General features: G+C 36.3%; 1 protein-coding gene across 1 annotated transcript in view; it reads left to right on the top strand.

The window, feature by feature from the left end:
- The window catches only part of PRKDC (protein kinase, DNA-activated, catalytic subunit), an 83,827-nt gene that overhangs the window by 26,553 nt on the left and 29,760 nt on the right, over positions 1 to 27,514 (top strand). The window contains exons 32-61 of the mRNA XM_071737504.1: positions 567 to 793; positions 1,897 to 2,105; positions 2,234 to 2,366; positions 3,388 to 3,546; positions 3,857 to 4,060; positions 5,734 to 5,919; positions 6,789 to 6,893; positions 7,752 to 7,919; positions 8,224 to 8,351; positions 9,341 to 9,548; positions 10,707 to 10,885; positions 11,972 to 12,140; positions 12,671 to 12,736; positions 13,171 to 13,243; positions 13,464 to 13,612; positions 14,842 to 14,979; positions 15,174 to 15,293; positions 16,260 to 16,403; positions 16,617 to 16,768; positions 17,360 to 17,491; positions 17,905 to 18,016; positions 19,428 to 19,552; positions 19,656 to 19,805; positions 20,217 to 20,390; positions 21,274 to 21,372; positions 22,045 to 22,255; positions 22,774 to 22,963; positions 23,335 to 23,550; positions 24,854 to 24,966; positions 26,508 to 26,639. Coding sequence (XP_071593605.1) covers positions 567 to 793; positions 1,897 to 2,105; positions 2,234 to 2,366; positions 3,388 to 3,546; positions 3,857 to 4,060; positions 5,734 to 5,919; positions 6,789 to 6,893; positions 7,752 to 7,919; positions 8,224 to 8,351; positions 9,341 to 9,548; positions 10,707 to 10,885; positions 11,972 to 12,140; positions 12,671 to 12,736; positions 13,171 to 13,243; positions 13,464 to 13,612; positions 14,842 to 14,979; positions 15,174 to 15,293; positions 16,260 to 16,403; positions 16,617 to 16,768; positions 17,360 to 17,491; positions 17,905 to 18,016; positions 19,428 to 19,552; positions 19,656 to 19,805; positions 20,217 to 20,390; positions 21,274 to 21,372; positions 22,045 to 22,255; positions 22,774 to 22,963; positions 23,335 to 23,550; positions 24,854 to 24,966; positions 26,508 to 26,639 — 4,571 coding nt within the window. The remainder of the gene's footprint in view (positions 1 to 566; positions 794 to 1,896; positions 2,106 to 2,233; positions 2,367 to 3,387; positions 3,547 to 3,856; positions 4,061 to 5,733; positions 5,920 to 6,788; positions 6,894 to 7,751; positions 7,920 to 8,223; positions 8,352 to 9,340; positions 9,549 to 10,706; positions 10,886 to 11,971; positions 12,141 to 12,670; positions 12,737 to 13,170; positions 13,244 to 13,463; positions 13,613 to 14,841; positions 14,980 to 15,173; positions 15,294 to 16,259; positions 16,404 to 16,616; positions 16,769 to 17,359; positions 17,492 to 17,904; positions 18,017 to 19,427; positions 19,553 to 19,655; positions 19,806 to 20,216; positions 20,391 to 21,273; positions 21,373 to 22,044; positions 22,256 to 22,773; positions 22,964 to 23,334; positions 23,551 to 24,853; positions 24,967 to 26,507; positions 26,640 to 27,514) is intronic.

Here is a 27,514-nt window from a genome sequence, read left to right as displayed (position 1 = left end):
GTTGCCTTTCTTCAGTTCCTAATGCTTCAGCTGCACCAGGTCATGAAGGCTTATGTTTGAATTTTTATCATGTGCATAGTAATGCCTTGTGTAGCCATTGTGTCTCAATCAAAAAGTTTCTCTTCTTTTATTATTCATGCAGGTCTCAACAAAATGCTATTTGTCACTGACAGTACAGTTGCATAGTTACATGAAGTCTTATACAAGTCCAAGGTAGTTTGTCAGTGTCCTCTTTGTCTTAGTTTAAAAGAATACTGTAAGATCATGGTTGGATGCAGTTAGCATCGTGCCAAATGATTCAAAACCAGGGATTTAAATCTTTTTTATTACATATGCTTAAATCAGTATCATAATAAGGGCTTATAATGATAATAAGTAGACAGGTACCATTCACTGCCCAGAATCTTAATATTTGGAACTGGCTTGTGATCTTTGAAAATACTGGTGTGGCATGTAGTGGTTTTCCAATTATCATCTCAGTCTACCTGTTAACTTCACAGCAGAGCATAATATATTTAAAGGTGGAAAGCTACTGTATCACTTCAACTGATTATGTTTCATCTTAGGTATAAATGAAAGGTCCTCATTCTTGGAGGCTGTGCAGTTCTTCCTTGAAACTATTGCTTTGCATGATATCCATGCAGCAGAGCAGTGCTTTGACTGCAGTTCAAGAGGCAGCATGTTCAGCCCACAAGAGAGAGATGTGTATAATTACAGCAAGTGTACCATTGTAGTGCGAATCATGGAGTTTGTCACCATGATCCTGGAAACATGCCAGCAGGATTTCTGGAAGGTAGGCACTGAAGTCTGTCATGGATAAAAGATACAAAAATCATGCAGAGTTAAAGATTTGTGTTTCAATTGTGATGACATGTCATTTGCTTGACAATAGCAGCTTCAAAGGTGCTTTAGTTGAAATTGATGACTAAGCATCTCAAACTGTTACCATCTTTGCCTGTAAGTGAACAGGATTATCTTGCACTTTTAGTGATTGATGTAGTTTTGATTAGAGGAATTAGTGTTTCCTATGGCTTTCAGTTGTTGTGATGACTATGAGACTCATGTTTATTGATTGTGTGGCTATCATTCTCTATGGAGTACTTGCAGTGAGTATTTCATGCATGACTCCTGATGGCCTTTAATCAAAGAATCATGGAATGTCAGGGGTTAGAAGGGACCTCTGAAGATCATTAAGTCCAACCCCTTTGCCAGAGCAGGACCAGAACTAGGACAGGTCAATCAGAAACGCATCCAGACGGGTCTTGAAAGTCTCCAGAGAAGGAGACTCCACAACCTCTCTGGGGAGTGTGTTCCAGGGCTCTGTAACCCTTACAGCAAAGGAATTCCACCTCATGTTGAGGTGGAACTTTTTTTGTGGAACTTAAATGTGTGGAGGTGATAGCTGCTTAAAAAGCAGAAAGGAAGACTGGCAATTCTTCCTTGAATTCATTATAAATACTTGGGTTTTTCCATTTGTCTGGCTTTGATGCAATATAAACTGTATTTAACTCTATGAAGTATAGTACATATGAGTCTCATAGGAAATTTACACCACCAGGTTTAGTTCTGAGACTGACTGCCTCCTGCTTCCGTTAAATCTATAATAATGTTCACAGAGATTGCATCTGGACTTCAAGGTGATTACAGGTGTATAATCAAGACTGAAACAGGCCTATGCAAACATAAAAGAGCTTATGAGCAGCTTGATGAGATCCTGTATCCTGTGTAAATTTGTGTAGATACTTCATTTCTCTACAACTGATCGAAAGTCAGACATTTCATAGAGAATGTCACTTACAATTCATGGAAGAGTAACTATTCTAAGTTATAAAAAAGAATAAAATAAGGAAATATAAGTGGATATTTAAAAAAATCTTTTATTTATTTTTCTTTTAGCTACTTGAGAAGGAATTGCTTAATGCAAGCCTGATAGAGCTTCTGGTGATGACAGTGTGTGATCCATCAAACATAGGCTTTAACATTGCTGATGTGCAAGTCATGAAAAATCTCCCAGATATCTCAGTAAGACTTATGAAAGCTTTGATGAAATCTCCCTATCAAGAATCTTTGAAACTGTGCATAAAAAAAAGAATCACACCACAGAGGTAAGGGGGGGCTTTCTGGTAAGCATGAGTTCATAACAAATGCCATTCACTATGAGAAACTGAAAATAAATACTGTTGTGTATGGAGCTGCCCATCAATGTATTGTTATTCTTCTCTTTTCTCTTTAGCCTTGAGGACCTTTGTTCTGTGGATCTATTTAATCCAGATGCACGTTTTGATCAAGTTAGGTTGAGTGCTATCCTTTCTGCCTGCAAGCAACTCCAGAAATCTGGTCTGCTGCATTCTGTACTTCATAATCAGGTAACTTTAACCAGAAAATAACAGTGATATTTTTTTATACAGGGAAGAGCTTTTATTGTGTAAAAGGTCATCATGAAAACATGATGAGATGAAGTTTTGCAAAATGGGATCAGTAGTGAAGACCTGATGTTGAATAGGATCAGAAATATGCATATTCTACAAATCTGTGAAGCACAATACTGTGATTTGATCAATCTTCATAGTAATGTCTGTCTTTCTCCAGTTTACAGGGCCTGGAGGCAATCAGAATCTACCTTAAAGTTCCTTTTAGTGAGATTCATGAGACTGAAAGCTCAAAAAGTCAGGACTTATTATGCTATAAAAGACACATTTTTCAAGAGTTTTTAAACAGAGAAGATTCAAAGCTAGAAAAGTACCTTCTGACTGATCAGAATATAGTGGGTTAGAGTTGCAGGAAAACAGGATGGAGAACAGCTGGGGGGTGGGGATCTGGGCTATAGTACACAAAAGAATTATTTCTACAAAGTTTCTTATTGTAGTCCCTCTGTTTTCCTTTGGGCGATTGAAGGAAAACTGGCTAAGGGACAGCCATAAGGACTGAGAGAATTTGTTTACCGATAAGCAAGGCTATATTTAGATAGTAACAAAGTATTTCCTTTTTGTGGGGTATTTGCCATGTATCCTCTACCTGTAAAGAAAAGGTAGAGCTGTGATTGTAGTATAGTGATATTCAAGCATCTGTGTGGTTTAACTTGTGTGGCCCACCCATTCTGACTGAGCTGTTAATTTTATTTCTGTAGATGTGTTGTTATCTGAAAAAAAATCTGGAGGAACCAGATTTCCAAATAACTATTGTTTTCTGAACTTTGTAGACAACAGGTTGTCTGGTTAAAAATGTTCCTCGGTTAGGAAGGTATCTTTGCATGCTATATTTTTGTCACTTGGTAAGAAAATTACCTGGAGTTCAGGTGTTTTGAAAGGTATTACAGTTTGATAGGCCTTTGTATTCTTTTTTTTTTTCAGCTTATATTAATTGTCACTTGTTTGATTATTTCCACAGGATGAAGGGGCTCATTGCTCAGTTGCCTCTAAGCTTCTTTCAGTTGTTTATAGAGGGATTGCACCTGGGGGTGAAAGGATATCTCTTCCATCTTTAGACATCAGCAGTAAGAGATTAGCTGACAGACTCCTGCAGCTGGCCTTTGCTATTGATAACCAGGTGGGATACAATTCTCCAGTTTTAAGACTGAATCATTATTTTTAATAGTCATCATCAGTAGTCTTCTACCTATATTTTGTGTAGATGAGACTGATGTTTCATTCCTACTCCTATCAAGGAACTGTAAGCATTCTTTGGTTTAACTGAGTGACAATTGTAGATGGCAAGCATTTTGGTATTTTGTGCTTTACTTTTGTGTTTGCTGAACTCAAAGGAGTTTGGGATGTTTAAAAACCTCATGCACTTTTGAAAGGAATGAGTGGAACTTAATGTGCTTGAGATAACTATTTCCTTATCTTAATTTTCACAGTGTGAGGAGCTAGTAAGTCTGCTGTTGAACACAGTGGTGTTATCTGTGCCATTATCAGGATCATCCCAAGGGAACCTGATCAGTTTCTCTCATGGACAATATTTCTACAGCCTGTTCACAGAAACCATCAATCAACAGCTGCTGAGAAACCTGGATGTGATCCTAGTCCAGCTTATGGAATCGTCTGTCAGCAATCCCCAAATGGTATTAGATTACTTTAAAAGGACAAAGTCAGATGAGGATCTTAAAAACGATACTTGTTGTTATAGGTAGATGTAACTGAGTGTGTTGTGAGAAAGTGCATTAAGTTGCATGTAGAACGATGTTGTGTTATTTGGGGTTTTTTTGTTTTTTGTCATAATCTGACAACCTGACATAACATAGGCTGTCTGTCATCTTGCATCAAACTGAATGGGAAGTGCTTACCTACTACCTATCTTGAAATCTATAAATCTCAAGAGTTTTTTTGCATATACTTCAGATCAAGAATGTTCCTTCAAAGCAAGTCTGCTTGTTTCCCAATTATTGTGCTTTAATTGTAATTGTAGAGTTTATCCCAGAGCATGCTGGCTGGATTTGTTTTGGATAAAATTCAATGGGAAAATCATCTCCAACCACTAGTGGGCATTTAGTCTACAGGACTAAAGTAGAGCTAGATCAAAATATTAGAAAGAGAAAAAAACATATATGCAACCACTGTGACCTGAAATAAAGGCTGGTTCTTGTCATGACTTTGTAGTGTTTCCTGCATGCTACAACAGATTTCCTTTTAAAAGTGTCTTTTATAAATGATAAGCTACTAATTTAAACTGGCTGCATGTGGCAATAGTATTGAAAGTCTTCATTAATTTAATTAAGGTAGATAGCCCACCTGGGTCAAACAAACACTTTACTTTTGTCTGCAGTCTGTTCTTCTTTCTCTGACTTTCAAAATATATATTATGGATTACATTTGATAAGATCTCACTTCTTTATTTTTCTGCTTTCTTACTGGAAGAAAAAAATAAGGTTTATTTTACTGTATCCATCCAAATCTGATGAAATGAGAAGGTTGATAATATTAATCCAGTGTATTAGGTGGTTGCCAGCTATTCAAGAGGAGGATGCAGAATTCAGGTTTGGAAGGCAGCAGCCATTAGTTTTAGACAGGTCTTTCTTAGACTGTGAAGAAAAGAGATTGAAGCATCCTTAGTTCATATCTGGTATGCCATGGTTTGTTTCTTTTCAAAATGTATGCAAAAGTTGCATATATGCTCTTTCTCCTATTGCTCTGCTTCACTCTAACTCAAACTGTCAGGTATTCATCTTTGAAGTCACTCTGTATTATCATTTATTTCCACATATTTACATAAAAGGTATGGAAGGAATTTCTGCATTGTGCACTAAATGAAACTGGAGCACATTGGATAGAAGTCTCTTTTTTGAAAAGTATGTGGTTTTAATTTCCAGCAGAGAAACTTCTGCTTTTGAGATTTAGATCTAGCATTGCTATGTGATGCAATAAATGAAACTTAAGTTTGCTGATATGTCAGGGTAGAATTTTCAAATGTCCTTAGGCATTTACTTTCCATTAAATGCAGATATATTTTAAGGATGTGGTATAGAATTAAGATCTTCTAATTTTGGATACTGATTTTATCATCCCAACAGAGTCTAAGAAGAAAAAGATGCTTCTAATTTAGGTCTGATTTTAGAACAGATAATGAGTCAGGCAGAAAGAGGTTTTATTTTGAAGGGGTTTTATTTTTCTTTTAGTTTTTTAATCGGTCAGGTGTCCTGTTCTCCTGCATCTGTTTTATTCTTGCCCATATGAATTAAGAGATACTATCATCCTTTCATTTGGGATTAAGAAATCTGTCTGTTGCTTCTCCTTCCAGGTTGGAAGCATTTTGAATGGCATGTTAGACCAGAGTTTTAGGGAGCGTACCATACGCAAGCAGCAAGGAGTGAAACTGGTCACAGCTGTGCTAAGAAACTGGAGGAAACTTGACAGCTGGTGGGCCAAAGGTTCACCTCCTGAGAGCAAAATGTCAGTCTTGACACTTCTGGCAAAAGTTCTGCACGTATGTGCTGTTTTGTAACTTATACAATTCCCCCAGAATTAGAATTTTTTGGGTTGCAAAGTACCAAAAAAAAAAAACCAAAAAAAACTTGGCAGGCAGAAGTGACTAGATTTTGCTTTTCTCACCCCCTATGCCTCCTTTTTTTTTTTTTTTTTTTAAGTGCTCCCATGTCCATTATTTTCCTGCCTCTTTTTTACTTCTGAGGAATTGGTATAAATGCAAAGAGTAAACTTTGAAAGTGAATAGCCTCTCATAGCATTCTTTGTTGGCATCCAGAAAGTCACACTAGGAGGAGTTCTACCCGTATCAACAGACTTCTAACATATGTTTGTTTCAAAGACTTTTTGTTACTTTGAGATTTTGGTGTGGTTTTTTTCATCTTGCTCTTTTGAAAGCATAATTTATATACTTATCCCATTGGGGTATTTTAGGAACTTGTAACTGTATGCAAATACGTACAAGTATCATGTATTTCATTTTTTTTCCTTTTTTATTATTATTTATTTTAAATTCAGTTGTTTTGAAGGTATGTCTTAGGACATCAGAATGTGAGCTGTACTGCTGCATTAGCTGTCAGTAGAGCTGTCTGTATGAAGTCTGGCTTTGAGAGGGACCTTAATATTTTTTGAGCTGACAAATATCCAATGTTATGATTTTGTTTGTGTTGTGTAGGAGCTCTTAGAATTCTTTTTGATAGTCTTTTTAAAAACAAAATCATGTTGTAATTGCTTTCTATTAATTCAATGTATTTTTGGATGTGCGGGTTATTGTTCAATTAATACAATGATCTCTTTGACTAAAACAAAAAACATAATCCTCTTTTTTGTTTGTTTGGTTTGTTTTGTTTTTTGTTTCTTCTGTCATTCCAGATAGACTCTTCAGTCTCTTTCAATACCAATCATGAAGCATTTACAGCTGTTTTTAATACCTATACAAGTCTTCTTACTGATCAGACTTTAGGCTTAAATCTTAAGGTAAGTTGCTCACCTCAGTGGCTTTGCTAGCCTCCCCAGATTAGAATGTTAGTCATTCATGAAATTCCTTGTTATTTGACTTAAATTTTACCTGGGCATGGGCATCACTTCCATTTTTTATTCTCCTGTTCAAAAATTGTAAATCATCTTTTTTGTTCTTCAGACAGAAGGCAGTATCACAGACGTCGTGTTTTGGTTTTAGCTGCTTCTTTTGTCCTACATTGACAGATGTGCCATTCTTAGGAAAACACTGTCAGTTGTAAATAGTTTTGAGCTCTAAAGCATTTCTTTAAGAAGTGACAGCTATTCATGCTTTTAGCAAGAACTGGCATTTCCTACAAGTCAGATCACAAAGGTCTGCCATGATTTTAATGTTCATGTCTGCAAGTCTGAAACCAGTAGTAATGGAATAGCTGCTGTTACGTTGTTTGGTCAGGAGAGGGAGGTAAAGTACTGCGTACTGGAAGTGGAAATTGCAAAAGATGCTGAAGCATAATGTTTGGTCTAGAAGATTAAATAATTTCTGCTTAGGAAACAGCTTTTCATAGCTGCTGTTCCTCAGTCTGTCTTCAGCTAGAGAGGGTTGTGTACTTTCCTGTGCATTCAAAACAGTCTGGGATCTTGCATTAGCTGCCAGGTGGTGCATTAAATCAGTTTCTTCTAACCCCCTCAGCAGTGACCAAAGCTGTTTCCTTAATTAGCACCTGAAAGATGAGCAGCTACATAATGTATCATTATCAGTGCACTTGAGCCATTGAATTCATAAGCATAGCCACTGCTAATTATTTTGTCCTGTTTAGCTTGCTTCATAGTTAGAGAACAGTTTTTTTAGTGTGAAACTGCATTTCTTTCCTTCAGGGGCAAGCTGTGATTATTCTTCCGTTCTTCACTAATTTGACTGGAGAAAAACTTCATGAACTCAAGAATGCTCTTGACCAACTTGTAGCTTTCAATTTTCCCATGAGGTCAGATGAGTTTCCCAATGGAACCTTGAAATTCAATAACTATGTAGACTGCACTAAAAAGGTCAGTAATTTTAGTGAATGTGTGATGAGAAGCCTAAGGAAACTATGTCTAGAAATATTGTTTCACAGAATGTTGTCTGGAATTAGAGATGCCTTCCCTTCATATAAGGAAATCAGCTCTTCTGTTTATGTGTCGTGTCTCTGTCCAGAAGCTTAACTTACAGCTCCACATTAAATAATATATTAAATACACATATCCTTCTGAACATCAGCTTCTAACCTGTATTGAAAACTAAAAACACAATTATATGGAACTGATTTAATCCAGTGTAGATCCTGATTTTATGCGTTATTTCTTTTTTCAGTTTTTAGATGCATTAGAATTGTCTCAGAGTCCAGTGCTGTTGCAGTTGATGACAGAAGTCCTCTGTAGGGACCAGAGACATTTCATGGAGGACTTATTTCAAGCCAGCTTCAAAAGAATTTCCAGAAGGTGAGTTTGGTCTATTGGAATTTTGCTGAAGCAACTGCACTTCCCCTATTATGTTGTCCTTGTCATAGTAATGATTTACACAATAGAGTTTTAGATAATAGATTTAATTCAGATTTTGCGTTTCTTCACATTTCAAAAATATTTCTGAAGCATGAAAATGTGATGCCATCTTCCAGATAACACTTCCAATGCCTGGCCAAATTTTGTGAAACCTTCTATATGTTAGCATGTTCTGTCAGAATTCAGTTAAAGGTAGTAGTTGTGTATGATCCCAATATCCTATATTTGCTGTCCTTGTGTAACCACATGATCACTTAAGTTGATAGCACTTAAACTCACAGTGAATTACTTTGTTCAACCCCTTTCAAAACACAACAGCACATTGAGTGTTTCCAGAGTGGTAAATTGTAGACACGAATGTGCTCCTTCCACAGAAGAGCTCTTCAACCTCTTCCAAACCAAACATTCCAATTCCTGATGGGCTGTTGAGTAGTGATGATTTTGGAGCATGTAGTTTCCTGGACAAAGTAATTTATCTTATGCCCAAATCCCATTCTAATCTTTAGCTTTTATAAAATAATTCAGAACAACTGTTCATCTGATAGTGGAATACTTGATAGGCCATAGAAGGGCATAGCAGTGAAGTCTCCTCCTTTTTTTTTTTTTCTCTTGTTTGTCTCCATTCTTCACATATACCAGATAAATTATTTTTCTTAGTTTTTCAGTAAATAGGGAATGAGAATGATTGCTTTTGGATTAAACAAAGACACACAAACAAGTTTACCAACCATCTGTTGCCAAGTAACAAGCTGAGATTTTCTTCCCAGAGCTCCACAAGAAGTAGCAATTCAACATGATGCATGCCTCGTAGGATGATAGTCCAAGACAGTATGAATGTAGAATAATAAAAGTTTTAAATGTCAGTGGGATTTGAAACATAAATGGGAGTCTGGTAAAAGAGTTTTCATTGTGAAATTTGTCTTGTTTAGGAGCACCACTGACAAACAAGTTATGCTGTTGGACACGGTTCACAAAATGTTCCAGAGTGAAGACCTTCTCTCAAATGCCACCCGTCAAGCATTTGTGGATCGCTCCCTCCTCACTCTCTTGTGGCACTGCAGCTTGGATGCACTGAGAGAATTCTTTGTCAGGATTATAGCACAGGCTATGGATACACTAAATTCCAGGTTTACAAAGGTATGAATTACTTTTTTTAGGATTGGGGAAAGTCTAATAAAATGCTGTTGTTGGTTTGTACATTTTGCTTAACATTGAGTGAGACACAATTGAAAGCATTTGCTTTCCAGTTTTCTATCTTGAAGCAGAAGTTTGTGCCAATTACATTTTTTGGTTATTAGTGAGAAACTTTCCTTTATTCCTCAACACACTGTTGCTTATAAGTTAATGTAAGTTGCATATCTACTGTGTATTAAAATTGAAGTTGGAATGTTACATATACGTATATATACCTACTATATAGCTGTATATACATATATATATATATATATATATATATACCTACCATACACACCTACTATATAAAGATCTACTGGAGTCTGAAGTTCTGTCAAAAGCCAAAACCTGTTTTGGAATATAAAGACTGTACTAAACTGTAGCCTGTTATTACATTGTAAGAGAGAGGTATTCATCCTCTATAATGAAAGCTGTTAAATTATCTGCCTTCTAGAGAAAGAAACACATCTAATCATTGCAGAGATCCTTCAGGAAGGGTTTAGGAGTATGGATCTTCCATTATTTACAGCCTGTCCTCCAATTTAGACTATGGTTGCATACAATAATTTTTTTGTCAGTGGAGGTCTCTGCTCTCACCATAGGTCTTCACTCTGATAGTTTTCCTGATGCAGCTACTTAAAGGCAGCAAACAAACAAGATTCTGAAATTATTCTAATTTAGTAGTAATTATTAAAAACAAAATACTAAACCCAAGACTTTTGTAAAGTCACTCCCAACCTGTTGGTGTAAACATTGGCACCAAAGTGAGATGCATAAAGAAACTCATGAATAATACCCAGCATGGTGCCATGTGTTTTGCTTACAGATGTCATGAGTCTGAGCAGTTTCTTGGTGTTCTGCTCATTTTACTCCAGTATCACTATAACAGTGTGGGCCACTTAGAGTTAAGACAGCTTTTCTGATACAGAGCAGGTCAACATAGTTTTAATGTCTGTATTACACAGGAACTCAATCTGTCAGTCTTCTATTAGCAGCTCTTTTCTCTGTTTTAGAAGGTAAAAGTAAGCTGAAGGTTGTTTAGTAGAAACTAGAATAACTGTGGACCTGCCTCAGAAGGGCAGGATCCAGGAAATCTCTGAAGTGTTGCTTATTTGTTTCCAGTCCAACGAATATATTTTTGATACACAAGTCACCAAGAAAATGGGTTATTACAAGCTTCTAGAAGTGATGTATGTGCGTCTTTCAAAAGAGGATGTTTACTCCAAGGACTCCAGAATTAACCAGGCTTACCGTGGCTCCACGAGTGTAGAAGGAAATGAACTTACCAAGGCACTAATAAAGTAAGACTGCTATTTCTTTTATTTGCTTTTAATTTCTACTTAGGTTTTGGACACTTTTAAATATTCCATATAAAGCAGATGGTTGATCCGTTCAAGAGTAAATGTAATCTTGTGAGGTACCTTTTGATTTTAAATGGAGTACACAACCTGGAATTTGCATTGATAGAACAATCTCTAGCATAGACTAGTCCTATATCAGGATAAATTTTGCCTCCTATTTTTGCCATTATTTTTCAATTTATTAAGCTTGTGCTTTTGTGTTTGCTTTTTCAGTATGATTCTTCACCTTTAGCTTCTGTTTTCACAATTTCAGTTTTACTTTTACGTAGAGTATCATTCTGTGTTGCAAGACAGGTATTTTTATTATTGATGGAACAATGAGATGGGTTTTCATTTACGTTTCATAACGTAGCAGTATATGCAATAGGTGTAATTTAGTTTCATCAGCATTACAGAGTGGGACAAAAGATTAATACTAAATATATATGCTAAATTAGTTTGTTTAATAATCTGGAAAAAAGATGCTGAGTTGCTGTTAGGGTTTTGGGTTTTTTGGAGGGTTTTTTTGTTGTTGTTATTGTTGGTTTTGTTTGTTTGTTTTAATTTTTTTTTTTTACAATACTATGTCCTATGAGGAATTTAAAGAATTTATTGCCTACGGTTTCCAGATCTCTTAATGACTATGGGCAAAAGACCTATAAAATTTGCATCTAAACTAATTTCCTTTAGCTAGTTGCTATCATAGCTTAGCACGTTCATTCACTCATAATTTCTTGGGAAAGGACCCTAGGAGAGAATTATGCATGAATTAGAACATATTTCCATCTCTTGAAAATGGCTTGTTATTGTATTCCTGACATTAAGGACTGATGTGTAGGCATTGTCATTGCTGAATAGCTCCATTTGAACACAATATACAGAGAACTTGAACAAGGCTGAGTTAGTTTCATGTTGCTCCTGCTATAATAATAATAAATATCTCTTGAGATTCTGTTGATTCACTGGTCTCTGATTGAGGCCTTCCTCTGCTTCTTATTAAGAAACCACAACTTATGATGGTGTTTTTTTGCCTATTTGTATTTTAAGGTCATGCTATGATGCGTTTACAGAAAACATGGCAGGAGAGAGTCAGCTGTTGGAGAAGAGGAGGCAATACCACTGTGCAGCCTATAATTGTGCTATTGCAGTTGTCAGTTGTGTCTTCACTGAAAGTAAATTTTATCAAGGCTTTCTTTTTACAGAAAAATCAGAAAAGGTGAGAACCTGTCATTGCCGCTAGAAAGCTTCCAGAGCATGAGACACAAAATTATTTTACCTGACTGTAATAAATTAAACCTGAATGACATGCAATTATATTAACAAACTGCCCAGTGAGGCAATAGGAGTTGTAGCTGACTGTCTTGCATCCCTCATGCAATTTGAATTCTGATGAAGTTTTTACCATGTCTTTGGGAAAGAGTGAAGTAGTGATCTATTTACACTGTTTTCCCTCAACTACCAGTTAATTTTCTAATATATGAGAAAAAAAATCCTCTAGAGCTTATTCTCTAGAGCTTGGAGTATACTTTAGTAAGAGAGAGGTGCTTTACAGAGCACCTTGTCTGTGCTGTGAATTCTTGAGTTGCTGCTACCAAAATTTTCTTAAAAGTATTGATCTAGAAGAGAAAACCTATTTTCTATATCGTATGTTCATCTTTGTTTTTAAGAAGAAATAAAACATGTTCAGAACAATTGTTATGGTGTGTAGCATTAATTTGATATTTCTAAACGTGCTTTGGTTTGCAGAACTTGCTGATCTTTGAAAATTTGATAGACCTGAAGCGTCAGTATACATTTCCTATAGAAATTGAGGTGAGTGGAACTTCTGGGCTATTGTGTCCTGAAGAGAAAAACAAGTATGGCTTTCACAGTGTAGACTGTAGACATTCCCAATTCTCACATACAGAGAAAGAAGATGTAGTGAATCAAAAATGGAGCACTCCTTTAATTTTTTAAAATACATTTTTCTGATAAGAGATCCAGATTTGAAATTTAGACCACACCTGCAGTGCACGTAACTTTAGTATACTTTTTAACACACTTACTCTGGTAATGAACAGCTGTAGGAATAATTTAGCTGTTGTTCTGTAGCACTAATTGCATCATGGGATTTCCATTCATGTTAAGTGACTTTGATAATTTTTTTGGCAGTTCTGTAAATAAATAACTATAAATAAACTAAGTAAGCAAAAATGTAATTAACTGTCAAACTTTTTTTTTTTTTTTTTTTTTTTTTTACTGTTTAGGTGCCTCTGGAAAGGAAGAAGCGCTACATTGCTATTAGAAAGGAGGCCAGGGATTCAGGGAATGGTGATCAGGGTATGGAAGTCATTTATGACTATGAAAAAAAATTTTTCCTACCTTTAATGTAGTGTGAGTTGATGTGTTGCTAATTGGCTTCTACAGAAGCAAAAACAAATGAAAGTATTCAGTATACTTCAGATAACAACCAATTCCCACCCAACCTAAAGTTTTAGTGGCAATAAAGGCTTGTTTTTTGTGATTACATTGATTAATAGTCTATTTTTTTTCTATTTAGATGAACCCAAGTATTTAGCTTCTGCATCATACATGATGGATAGCAGTCTGAGTGAGGAAATGAGTCAGTTTGATTTTTCTACTGGAGTCCAAGGTTTTTCTTACAGCTCCCAAGATGTTACAGCTAGCAGTGCTCGTTTCAGGAGAAAGGTAATTTAGACTTATGTGCTGTGGGGAAGAAAAGTGTTCTGCTTTCAAGCAGTTGCATACATCTGTTGGGGTTGAGAAAGAGAAATTTCTCCGGTATTTGTTCTGATAATTGTAACTGAGAATGAGTTCCTCCAGAAGATGAGGGGAGGGACTTGGCCTGGGTTCTGTCAGTCATTTTTCTTCTTCCCTCCCTCCACTGTCTACAGCTGGAGAAAAGCAATGCCCTACCTTGGGTTTCTAAAGGAATGTAAGTGAAGTCCAGCCTGAGCTGTAAAAAGATGGCTTGTGGCATTGTGTGCACTCAATACTCTCTTGTGATGATTGTGTTTTGCTGTTAGGGACCTCATTTCCTCATTTCTCTCTTCTTTTGGTCTTTGATGGCAAAGACCAAATGTATCAAATGCATAGAATAAATGATCAAACATTTTATTATTTTTGTCTCTCTGCTGTTGTGGCATCTTGTATTTAAATATTGCTTTTGGAAGAACACCATTTAATATCTTCCAGGACTTGAAGTTGCATTTCTTACGCAGTCAAGAGATGTCTCATTAACAGTAATACTAATGGGATGGGTATTTGCTATAAAACAGAAAGAAAGCTTGTAAAAGTGTTAGGCACTGGGGATGAAATATGCCAAATAACTGTTAACATTAGTAGAGACAAACTGTTTCCATGTTTTGGAGCAAGGAGATGGTATAGCTCCAGTGAAGTTAGCCAGAAGTGTACTTTCTATCTGCTTTGTGTAGTAATGTTGTAAGTTCTAACTATAAACAATTTTATTTTGTGATTTATTCTTTGTATCAAAAGCAAGAGCTGCTATGTTTGCTAGTCAGCATGAAGCAACACATCCATGATAACACATCCAGGGATTTCCCCCTGTGGAAGATGTTAATGCATTCTTTCAACTGTGAAATGAAATAGTTTCTCTGAGGTTCAGCTAACTAACTCTGCCAGCTTCCAGTAGTTGCCACACCTGACCTGGCAGCTAGTAAGGTCAGAGTAACATGAAACTGACATCTGTTGGCATCAAAAGTGAAAGATGTGCACAGCTGGTACATGTATTTTGGGAGGTGTCTCTGAACCACATATTTCATGTATTCCCTGCTGTGCACACTGAGCATGTAGTCAAATCTGAAAACACAGGTAAGATCAGAATGACTCATGGCATTATCACAATTTGAAAGAAAAGACAGTGATATTATTAATCACAGTAACACTCCTTTTTTCAGGAGCCCACAGAATACATGGCTTTAAATGATGAACTGGAACTGGAAATGGATGAACTCAACCAGCATGAGTGTATGGCTTCTATGACCACTCTGATTAAACATATGCAGAGGAACCAGATCACACCCAAAGTGGAGGAGGCCAGTATTAACCAAAAAGTTGGCATTTTGTCAGTAATTACACCAAAAAAGGGAGTCATTATTTAATCCCTTCATTTATTAATTTTCATGGCTTTACTATAATGAGACTGTGGCTTGAGCAGGGGGCATTTTGCCTTGCTAAGCCTGTTTGGTCCAAGAAATGCATTTATCTTTGCTCATCTCTTAAATTGCAGGGGACAGTTCCAGTGGATCTTCCTCTTTGGATGAAATTTCTGCATAGCAAGTTAGGAAACCCATCAGTACCACTAAATATTCGCCTCTTCATAGCAAAACTTATTGTTAATACTGAGGATGTGAGTGCTTTGTTTTTGTTTTCTTTTAGTCATATATTTTCTGTTAGTGTAACAGTTTGTATTATATCATCAACTGTGTAACTCTTGTGGAGTGAAAATATGTCATCAACTGAGATTTTTGGGGCATTCAAATTGAGTAGTTTGCTGTGAAAAAAGAGAGCACGTTCATAGCCCAAAATTCCAGATATTGCCAGTATTTTGAATGTAACTTTTTCTCCCAAATTCTACTTCTATGAGTAGAGGGAGCCCAGGAAATTTGTCTTCAGTAAGCCATAAATAACTGATTCATGGATGTTGGGCAAAAGGTATGGCTGCTTATGTTTTCTGGTTTTGGAGAAGTTAATATAATGGGGTTTTTAATGGTCATAGATGAGTCTTTTGGAAACCCTCAGAAGTAAATGATATTCTGGTTGCAGAAAGATATTAAGATAGCATAGTGTGTCTTTGCCTGACACAAAATACTTTCTAACTCTCATTCTTGGGAAGAGCATTCTTATTCTATTTCATACAGTGTTTTTGAAGTATAATGTTTCTGTCTGAAATATTCCAAATCCTAAATACAAAAAGGCTGAATTTCAAAATTAACTCAAGAAGCTTTAACATTCAGTTAATGCTACTTCCTTAGTAAAGCACGGGTGAAAATGGATAGATGAATGGCATGCTTTTCCTGTTCCTCGAGGGACAGGTTTTCTGTGTGAGATTCATATTATGTGGACCTTATTGAAATAATTAAATGTGAATGTTTGGTCAAAGGTTTCTAAGCAGAAGTGAGGAATGTAGTTATGGATACTTGCAATTTTTAAATTATTTTAACATGTTTGTAGTTGTTGCTTCGGAGGTTAAGCAAACCAATAAGAAGTTGAGTTAGTAGTCTTGTCTGTAATAGTTATTGAACAACAGGTTATTGAACAGTTATTGGTTATTGGATAATTCATACTTGATGACTGATTCTCCTGTTTCCCATAGGTTTTCCGACCTTATGCAAATCAGTGGCTTGGTCCCTTGCTGCAGCTTGTTGTTTCTGGGAATAATGGAGGTGAAGGGATTCATTACATGGTAGTGGAAATAGTAGTTACTATCCTTTCCTGGACAAGTGTAAGCACTCCTAAAGTAAGGAAAAATGAAATTTAATTTTTATTATTATTTTGACTATTTGCTAAAGAATGAGTGAGTTTGTTATTATGAACTTATAATAATTTTCTTAATCAGTCCACTGTTTCTTTAGATATTACATTAAAAATAGCTTATTTGCTTGCTTTCATAAAACAATAAATGCCTTCATTTTGGAGTCACTATGTTTATATTTGCTACTGTTTATTTTAGGGGAATATTAAAGATGAAATTTTAGCTAACAGATTGCTTGAATTCTTGATGAAGAATGCCTTTCACCAGAAAAGAGGTGTATTCAGACACAATCTGGAAATCATAAAGACAGTTATAGAGTGTTGGAAGAACTGTCTCTCCATACCTTACAGGTAAGCATTTAAACAATTGCTTTCTTTTATCCATATTTCAAGAAAATAAGTGAGCAATAGCAAACAAGCTGAAAAGGTAAATTCAGCTGCAATAGTAAACTTCTTGTCCCTAGCTGGCAGTAGAAATTCAGAACTCAGCTCTCCAAAGATTGTAACTTAATTGGAAAGCAACGAGGAGAGAAACAGGGAAAATATGTAGAGGATTAGAACAGCACCAACAAAAGCAGGAGTAACCTCTGCAAAGATTTAGATTTCATTTGAAATTTTGGGTATTATCACAGAATACTGGTGCACTCTTTGTAAGATTCCAAGATCGGCTCTGCTCCTGAACTTTCAGAGAACTTGTGTGAGATTACAGTCTAATTTTGGATTATTTTTTTTGTAAAAGGCTTCTTCAATGAAGCTAAATACTTCTTTCTGAATATATGCTTTTGGGTTTTGATGGGAGTGTATATGTGTGTGTACATGCTTTCTGCTGATTTTGGTGGAGTTGTATGTGTGTATAGATCTGTATATACACAGTGGGTGATTATGGTGTGTATATGTTGGATTTTTCATGTGTATCATTACTTTTATGTTTTTATCCAACAGTTTATTATTTGAAAAGTTTTCTAAAGGAGACCCTGATACAAAGGACAACTCAGTGGGAATTCAGCTGCTAGGAATTGTTCTTGCTAACAATTTACCTCCCTTTGATCCAAAGTGTGAAATAGACCGTGTCAGGTGAGAAATGCATCTTTTTGGAGAAAAGAGAGACAGTCTAACTTGTCAGCACGAAATATTGGACCTCGGTCGCCCTTTTATTGTGATCATTGTCCCATCATTCCTTTGCTGTTGTCTGTCAGATGTAATCTTTTTCTGGCTGCAAACTGCAGACTACATTTATTTTTCAAAATACCTAGAAGTATGTAAGTTTTACAGTTGGCCCCAGGGTTGCAGTTGCATGGGAAATAACAGTGTAAGAAATTGCCAAGGCAGAGATTTGAGACACTGCAGCATAAATCTGTGTTGTGTTTTATTCAGCTCTTCTAAAACTAGTCACTGTTCCCCTATGCCACTCAAGTGAGTTTTTTGTTAAGAGTTTAAAATTTTAAAGCTGGAGTAGCGGCTTACAGCAATTCTACCTTTTGTATTAGGTATTTTCAGGCTTTGATCAGCAACATGGGCTTACTAAAGTATAAAGAAGTTTATGCAGCTGCAGCGGAAGTGTTGGGACTTGCTCTTCAATACATTGCTGAGAGAGAAAATGTAAGTGAACTGTATTTTGTGTTTGACCATTCCTGTCTTAATTCTATGCACATCTTTTAAATGACTACTGAATTCAGCTCCATAGATGAAACACATCAGTCTTTGTCCAACAAGCCAACTTAAAGGTTTAGACTGTTTAACTCAAGAAGAAAAGAACCTGAGAGCAAACTAAATGCAGAGTTTTTGCCCTGCTGTTTTGGAGCTGGGAGTGAACGGTTTCTTTCTGAGACTTTGTTCAGTTTTTACCAACCAGCAACACTGGCATGGGACATTTAAGGTTTGGTTTGGTTTTTTTTTTGGGGGGGAGGGTTTTGTTTGTGTGTTTGGGGTTTTTTTTTGCTTTTTGAGAGTCAAAAAAAAAAAACAACTGCAGGTTGGGAGGTTTGGGGCTACATTTTAAATATCTGTATCTGAGAATGTTTGATAACCTGCATGCTTTGGTGTAAAATTTAAAGGCCTTGCATTTCATTTTTAACCCAGTTATTTTCTAGGTAGTGTATAAAGTGAATGAAAAACTGTTAACTCACCAAATCCTGCAGTACTAGAATTAAGAGGTAGTGCTTGATGATCATAGAAATCAGCTTTGAGCCAGCTTCCAGAAGTACTTCTTTACACAGCAGTTAGTGAACTTCTGGAATTTGTTTCCAGAAGGGGTTCTAGAGGTAAGCAGCATGAGCAGATTCAAAAAGAAATTAAGGCAGAGTCATGCACACAAAAAACAGTGATCAGATTCTAAAAACAATAGACAACCAGGCACACTCTAAGATCCCTAACGATGGATACATGTTGTATTGTATGAGAGAAATGGATGAAATGCAGCCAGTCTTGTGTGCTGCCTGTCTCTCTTTTTTTACTTCTTTAACCACCTAATTGCATTCTGGTTGTTCTTTCACAGTTTACAGAAGTTATTTCATAAACTGAGTTCTTGCAGTTTTCTTATTCACAGTCTTCCAAGTTCCATTGTAGGCAGTATTATGAGTAAATGAGCAAAGACAGTGCAAATATTTTATCCTATATAAAGCTTATTTCTTCGTCATTAGGTGACAGTTGCTGTTGTGGATTTTTTTTTACCTTTTTCACTAAAAAGGTTCATTAATTTGAAACCTGCCACAGCAAATGAGAAGCGACTTATTATGTATGTAGCTATACTAAGCAATTTGTATTTCAAAATTAAGGCCTTGGTTCCAAACCAGTCCCAGGAAGCTCACGAATAGATTGCTTAAGCAGGCAATTATGTGTTTCAGCCAGGCTGTGCAGCAGCCTTGAAGCACCATAAATGTCAAGATGAGGCAGGTGGATCTTATCTAGCAAAATTCACTGGAGTCAAACTGTACAGCAGCAGAACCAAGTGTCATTAAGGTGATTATGAGTTTCACAGCTATGCTTGTCTTACTGTCTTTCTCATTTTCAGGTACTTGAAGATCCAGTTTATGATTGTGTTGTAAGACAATTAAAACATCATCAGAACACCCAACAGGATAAGTTTATTCAGTGCTTGAATAAAGTGGTTAAGAATTTTCCACCTCTTGCTGACAGGTATGTCACGATTTACATGGTATGTTCATTGTAGTTTTAGAGATGTAATAGAAAATAATAATAGAAAATAAAATTTTCTTTGTGTGCCTCTGCTTATGTTAAGGTTTCTGAATGCAGTATTCTTTTTGATACCCAAACTTCATGGTGTGATGAAAACATACTGTCTGGAAATAATAATGTGCCGAGCAGAAGAAATACCTGATCTCCACTTGCATTTAAAGAGTAAAGACTTTACCCAGATCATGAATCACAGGTGAGTGGTCATGTGATTAATAAATGTAGATGCATAAGCTTGGTAAAATTTTCTGTGCTGATCATGATATTTACATTCAGAAGCATTCATGTTCACTTTTTGGTCACTGTGCTCCTAATTTGAGATAATGGAATCTGGGAATTAAGTATTAAGATGGTTAGCTGACTGTGAAAAGAAAAGAAAAAAATCTAAGTAGCAGTAAAGTGTAACACTACTGGGATGTGATTTTCTGTAATATGTATTTGTTGAGTTATATTCTTACTCTTCAGCTGAACTCAAAGGTGTTTACCTAAAGCCTTTTATTCAGAAACAAATACGACTGCTAAAATCTAAACAGATCTTCTGATTCTGTGTGTAAGAGTGAAGAGAAAAGGAATGTAACTATTCTTTTTTTTTCCCCTCTCTTTTTAGGGATGATGAAAGGCAAAGGGTTTGTTTGGATATAGTGTACAAGATGCTGTCTAAATTAAAACCACTGGAACTTAAAGGACTTCTTCCTGGAGTGACAGGGTTTATTTCTCACCCTTCCGTAATATGTAGACAGCGCATGTATGATATTCTGATGTGGATTTATGATAATTACAGGTGTGTTTTCACTGTAGATGTTGTCTTTCAGAAGTTCGTCACAGGCAGAGTTAAAGTCCTTGTAATACTGTCTTTTAACTTCATGTCTCTTTGTATGGGATTTTCCCAGTTTTCAGAAGAACAAAGCCTGTTGTTTGCCTAAGAAGTTCTGGCGCTTGTTGGCAATTTTATCACTTCTTAGACCTGAACTTTAGCCCAGAATTAGGATGTTGCATCATTGCAGAATGATGACATGTCTTAGCTCTGATGCTCCCACTTTTTTTCTTGCTGCCAGAATTTGTAACTAGTGAAAATTGTACACAAAGAGAAAGTTGTAGGTAGAAAGCATATTAAGGCATTTTGGCATGATCTGGGTCCACACTATAAAGATGTTCTGTTTGACCACTTAGAGTAGGGAGCAGGCATGTGTGCAGTTTGACAAGCAGGTTGCTGTTGAATCATCTAGCTTAGCTGGGTTCTGTTCAATGCTTTTTCTCAAGATAATTTAACCATTTTAGAAGATAATTATTATGAAGAAAAAAGTACAGGCCATTTTTATTCTTGTGTCACTTTAGAAAAGCTAATTCTCTGCCTTTTCTTTAGTTTTAACTTAGCAAACTCAGAATTACTTCTGTCTGATCTCCATAATAAATACTTTGCGTGCATTATTTAGCTTTGTGATTTTTGCTTTTCTAAGTACTGGTGAGACAAGACAAGACATTTTTGGCAATAAAGACCTCATACTATAAAAAAATGCAATTTTGTCATGCCAAGTTGAGATTTATTTTTTTTTTTACGAGTATGGCGTGTTCTTCCTTTTCTCCCACCATCCTCATCTTATTTAGTAAAACAAGATTAATTGTTTGAGACAAGACACTAAGATATATTTTTCTCCTAACATCAGTGATCCAGAAAGCCAAGCAGATGTTGATTCTCAGGAAATACTCAAACTGGCAAAAGAAATCCTGCTCCAAGGACTAATTGATGAGAATGCTGAACTGCAGTGAGTAAACAATGTTGTGATGACTGTGTGAAGTACCAAATCCCTAAATTCCTCTGTTTATCACAGAAGAGTTGATCCTTAGCAGTTTCTTAGGTATTCTAATATCAGAGACTAACAATGAGATAGCAGTATTTCATTTTCTTCCAGGAAAGTGATTTACAAAATTGTGTTCTGTAGTATTATACCAAATCTAAGTGAAGCACAGAGCTTTTGAACAAATTTCTGAGCTATGGAGAAGTTGTTTCGTTATGCCAGACCTAATTCTGTGTTCGTGTTCTGGAGTTGTTAACAACAAGCTGTCCATCATTATACAAAGACACTGAAGAATATATTAGAAGTTGGAGGATGTTGGATTTTTAAAGTTTTTTAGTGAAGCAGAAGATAGTAAAGGAGATCTCTGTGTTTATCCAGTCCTAGCATTTCTCAAGATGAAAATAGCTTAATAGGAATATTTTTTTCAAAGTAAACCTTTATAAACCTCTAGTATCAGCCCGATGGCATATAGGTGAATGAGGAATTTGGTGTAATTTAATGGATGATCCATGACATGAAGGGGTAGTTAAAGGTGTTATAATCTTATTGTGGTTTCTTCTTTTTAAATTGACTTTTTTAATAGTATTGTGCTTTCTGTTTGCAGGAAACCAAGAATAACATTATTCTTTGCTTTTACAGATTAATTGTTAGGAATTTTTGGAGTGACGAGGCCAGGTTACCTGCAAATATTCTTGATCGCACGCTGGCCTTGTTAAATTCTTTATATTCCACCAAGATTGAAACACAGTACTTGAGTCTAATCACAAATTTTCTGCTTGAAATGACTAGCAAGAGCCCAGATTATTCCAGAAAAATATTTGAGCATCCACTCTCTGAATGCAAATTTCAGGTGAATTGTAATGTGTTATCATTAATATATCCATAATGTGTATATCCTTAATATAGGAATGCAATTCTTCCTTCTTGGAGAAGAATGGCATTGTAAAGGAGATTTTTGCAATGTGTTTTGTACTGCATAGTGAGCAGCTGCAACAGTGCTAGAAGCTTGATGATTTTGTGGAGGCAATCATTTTCCAAAAAGAGTTAATTAAAATATTTATATATACCAAATATAACTGATGTGTACAGTAGTGAATCACTTAAAAAAGAGGGTAGTGGAGAGAAGCACCATGAGGTGGAGAAAAATGCTGAAAAACAAGAGTGCTTGTACAAAAGCTGTAAATCAGTCCTCGGCTGACAAGTCCAAATTAGTGAGCTTTTTTGCTGAACTGTGGAGAATTTCCATGTGTTTGGATTTCTATAGCCAAGTTTTTCTCCTATGCCTGGGATGATATTTTAAATTTTGTACTTTGATTTTTAAAAGCTTCCCTTCTTATTGTTCTTATTAAACTCTTTTTGGGTTCCTAGGACTTTGTAATAGATTCTAGCTGGCGTTATCGAAGTACCGTGCTCACGCCTATGTTTGTGGAGACCCAAACTTCTCAGAGTATCCACAAGAATTTATCACAAGAAAGATCCCTTTCTGCCTCTGGGTCAGTCGGTGGTCGAGTGAGGGCTACCCAGCAGCAGTATGAATTTACACCTACCCAGCATGTCAGTAAGTCCAGAACAGTGTCTTCTGAAAACTTCTTGTTAGCTATGGGAGTGATAAAATTCTCTTGATTCCCATTGCTTTTGAAGCAATGTAAAACTGCAAATATGTTTAAGATTTTGTTTTCAAGGGCCTCTGTTTTTTCTTTGTAGTGTGAGAAAAAACATCCAGTCACATTTTTATTAGTCTCATATATATTTCATGTTTTACCTGATGTAGAAGAGATTTGTTTCTTACCTAAAAGCTTGAAATCTGTTCTGCCCATAAACACCAGAGATTATATTTTGGTGGAGGAAAATTACCTGCTTTGTAGAAGTTTTCACTTTGTTTTTTGGAGATATAATATTAATTCATTAACAATACTGATTTTTTTACAGGTGGTAGAAGTTCTTTTAATTGGCTAACTGGCAGCAGCATTGATACATTGGCAGAATATACAGTTCCTTCTTCGTCTGAGTCCTTGTCTTCATCCATGCTGTTAGTTAGCAGACGGAATGAAAAACTTAAACAAGCAACCTTTAAACCAGTGGGGCCAGAATTTGGGAAAAAAAGGTTGGGTTTGCCTGGAGATGAGGTGGACAGCAAAACTAAAGGTCTGTAAGACTTGCAATGTAATTTCTGTATAAGTATTACTTTTTTTTTTTTTTATAGACCATCTTTTTTGATCATTTGGCTGGCTGAGGCAATCTTTGAAACATTCTAATGGAGGTTCAGCTTGAGAGATTTTGTTTCTAGGAATATGTGGCGATACATAACATATGGCAAAAAAAGTAGAATTGAGCTAGGAATTGCAACACTATATGTTTCTAGACTGAAGAACTGACTAGATAGGAAACTACCCAGTGTGATCTTTGCATTCCTACCTCTCCCTAAGATGATCTTAGCATGACTGTCAGACAGTTCTGTCCCTTCTGTTTTAAATTTAATTGTTTATCACTTTAAAGAAGAGATCTCTTAAACATATTTTTTCTTAAACCATTTCAGCTGTGCTGACATGATCTGCAACAGATTGCAGTCTGGCATCAGAAATATCTGTTATTTTATGAGAATGCTTCTTCATCCACTTAATTAATAACTGAAAAATATTAGTACTGGTCTGGAATGGCTTAGGCCCTATCTCCACACTTCCTTCCCATTTCACCCTTGCCTACCTTGTCATGGAAATTTTGACTGAAATTGTGAGAGTAGGAGTTTCAGCAGAGGGGTATGAAGATTGACTTTTTCAGTGCCTGAGAGGTGTTCCAGTTTTCAATGCACCATGATCAACTACAGAGAGAGTTCAGTCTACCTTCCAGTCAGTCCTTGGTCTGATTCTCTGATTCTACCAAAAATACCAGTTAGAGTGGTATGTTTTTGTTTGCTCACTCTTCTTTCCCAGGAAATGGATGGAAGTCTATAAAATGTCCTTTCTCCATTACTGTCCTTAGCAGCAGTCAATCCAGTGACAGTTCTGTATTAGTAACTTTAAAAATATACTATTATATTATTACCCAGTCTTTGAATATATTAGCCACCTCTTTCAAGTAGGGACCTATATACTCTCTGGAGCATGGTGCAAATGCTATACTTGTCTTTGAGAGCTTAAAATAAAAAACGTGAGGCAAATTTGCTCATGAATTTTAGTGCCTTTCCCAGTACAATAGCTGGACCCTTATTCCTTGTTCATATAAGTACCAGTTATATAAATGCTTAGTGCCTCTTCTCCTGAAAATTTAATTTGTTTTAATTTGCTGTCTTGTTGAAAGGCCTTGCGTTGAGTTGTTGGGTATGAAATATAGGAGACTAGCTGGTAACCTAGTAAATACAAAGGTGATTATTGTTACATGATGCTTTTGCCTGAAATGTGAAGTTTGTTTGAGAAAGGAAAGTCTGTGGACATGATTGTGTGTTCCTTAGGTGTAGAAGAACGAGCTGAAATTCTAAGACTGCGGAGACGTTTCTTGAAGGACCAAGAGAAACTCAGTCTGATTTATGCTAGAAAAGGTGTGGCTGAACAGAAAAGGGAAAAGGTTTGTCAATCCAAATAAGTTTAAAATCTTAAGTCTCAGTGCCATTTGCAGCTTTGTACTTCACCTCTGAAAGTAACTATGGGAAGAAAGGGTAGGTGTGAGATACTCATTGCAACTTGAAGAGGTTCAGTTTGGAAATTGTGCTATTTATGTGCTTAAAGCTTAATGCTGCTGCTTAGCATGAGTGAGAAAAAAGCTGGATGATAACACTTCCAGTGTACTACTTAATGTGCATGGAGCTGTGAAGCTACAGGGCTCTGCAGAAATAATTGGTAAATGTTATCCAGTGTCTGAAGGTGAACTAAAAAATGTGGTACATCTGATGACAAACAGAGCTGTTGTGTACTTTTAACCTGAAGGAGTGTTGGTAATAATAATTTTCTGAGTGCTAATCGAGGCCTGAAAATTAGTCCTGTGTAGGTTTCCTAGTTGTATTATATCCTTGCAATAAGTTCAAGTATTTTTAAGCTTTTTAACAGTTTTTCAGAGATTCACATTACTAAAAGTTAAATATGTTATGGTCCAAAAATTATAGCAGTTGCACCAAGAGCAAAGGAAACCAGGGATGAGAGCTACCATTTATATTTACTTGCAGGCTAGAGCTACCATTTCTATACACCCTGCAAGAGACAATCTGTAAATGCATTCTCTATGACAGTCCAAAATGCAACCAACAAAAAACCCTTGTGATATTCCACGATAAAAGACCAGAGGAGACTATGTATGCAGTCAGGAGCCCTGATGCTGTTCAAGAGATTTGGTGCACAGAATCACATATGGAATTTGATGGCTTGCATTAATACCATGGGGCAGAACAGGGAGAAGTAGGTTCTGAGCAAGAAAGTCTTTGGAAATAACTTTAGTGAAGCTTTAATTTCTCCCAGCACATTTCTCCTGAAAATTTTTTGAAACTCATCCTTTTGAAGTGTAGTATACAAGAAAAACAGGCTCAGACAAAAAAGGGTTTACAGAGGAGAATAGAATCTTAAAGCTTTCTTCTGTGTCCCTTTTCCATTGTACTAATGTTTAAATCCAACCATAGCCTGCTGGCTTAACTAGTAATGCAGCAGTTAGAAATACAGTCCCAGCCTCTAAAATTAGTGCTGATTTCCTGCAGTTTACGACAGTTTTATTACTATTAAGTTTTACTAGGAATCAGTTCTACCAGGTTCACCTTTCTTCCTCGCCCTCCACATCCCACTGTGTGAAATAAAAGACACTAGCTCTAGCAATCTCATTTTACTTTGCACCTGAAAACCATCATATAATGGACTACTGTGGCTCAGCTGACAGGTAGTAACTTGTTAAACCATAGCAGCTCACTAACTGTCATAATCATTTTCATTAGAAGTTACTTAAGTACTACCTGTATGGAAGCAGGAACTACAAGGAGTTAATATTAAAAGGTAATGGCTGAAGGAGGTCTATGGACAAAAGTTTGTAAAACACTTCAGAAATACTCTTGCTTATTTTGTCTTATCTAGATACAGATCTTTTTGATTAATATGATTATTTTTTTTAACATGAGCAATGCATTTCAGGAGATGAAATCTGAGCTGAAGATGAAGTATGATGCCCAGGTTACTTTGTACAGAAGTTACAGAGTAGGAGACCTTCCTGACATCCAGATTGAGTACCGCAGTCTCATTGCCCCTCTCCAGGGCCTTGCCCAGGTCTGTCTGCTTTTCAAAGATCATTGGTGATGTTTTCTGTTCTTGTAGGGGAAATTGTGTTGTTGGGCAACTGCTTTCAAAATTGATTTCTTGTTTTGTAGTCAACCACTGTGCATGCATTTAAAGAGTCTTGTTTGAGGGAGTGTTTCTCCTGCCCATGGACTGGTGCAGTGGAGAGAGAAGATTGGTTGTACCTTGCTTCACCTGAGCAATAGAGGTGAACACTGAGGACCCAAAACATCAGCTGCTGTCCATTGCCTCTGGGTTCCTTTGCTTGAGAAACAGATTGTGGTGGTCTTTACAGACATTATTGCAAAGGACATCACACTGAACAGCAATGAAACAGATGTTTTTATTTTTTTATGTAACTATGGTGAAGTTGTAAAACTACATCTTAAGCTACTGTGTCTAAGACTGGGCTCAGACTACTCAGTAAAGCTGACCCAGTATTTCTTTTCTTACCTGTGAGTGGTAGAAACTGTAGGATGAACCTATTCCATTTTACAGTGTTTGGGAAGTCGTAGTGTTCATTATTACCTTTGTATTTAATTTCTTTTAATATTCCCTTATCTCAGTGTAAAGGGAGGGAACAGCAAAATCATGAGTTACCTGAATAACATTAGATTAAGAGTCAGACAAAACTCCAGTCCCATGGTAGACTAGGATGCATAAGATTAGCATGTACATTCCTGTGTATTTCTGCATTGAAAAAATTCCTCTGAATCTCAGAAGGAGCTGTCTGTACAGTGTCTCTCTCTGCTGGCTTCCTCAGTGTTAGGTCTGGGTCTCCTCACACACTGATGTTGTCATTTTCTTTCTGAAACCCTCTTCAGTGACAGTGGTGTCCATAAGATGGTATTGTGTGTCTGGTTCCT

This window comes from Heliangelus exortis, chromosome 2, assembly GCF_036169615.1.
Source record: "Heliangelus exortis chromosome 2, bHelExo1.hap1, whole genome shotgun sequence".
Classification (NCBI taxonomy): domain Eukaryota; kingdom Metazoa; phylum Chordata; class Aves; order Apodiformes; family Trochilidae; genus Heliangelus; species Heliangelus exortis.
This window is presented reverse-complemented; position numbering and strand designations above follow the sequence as displayed.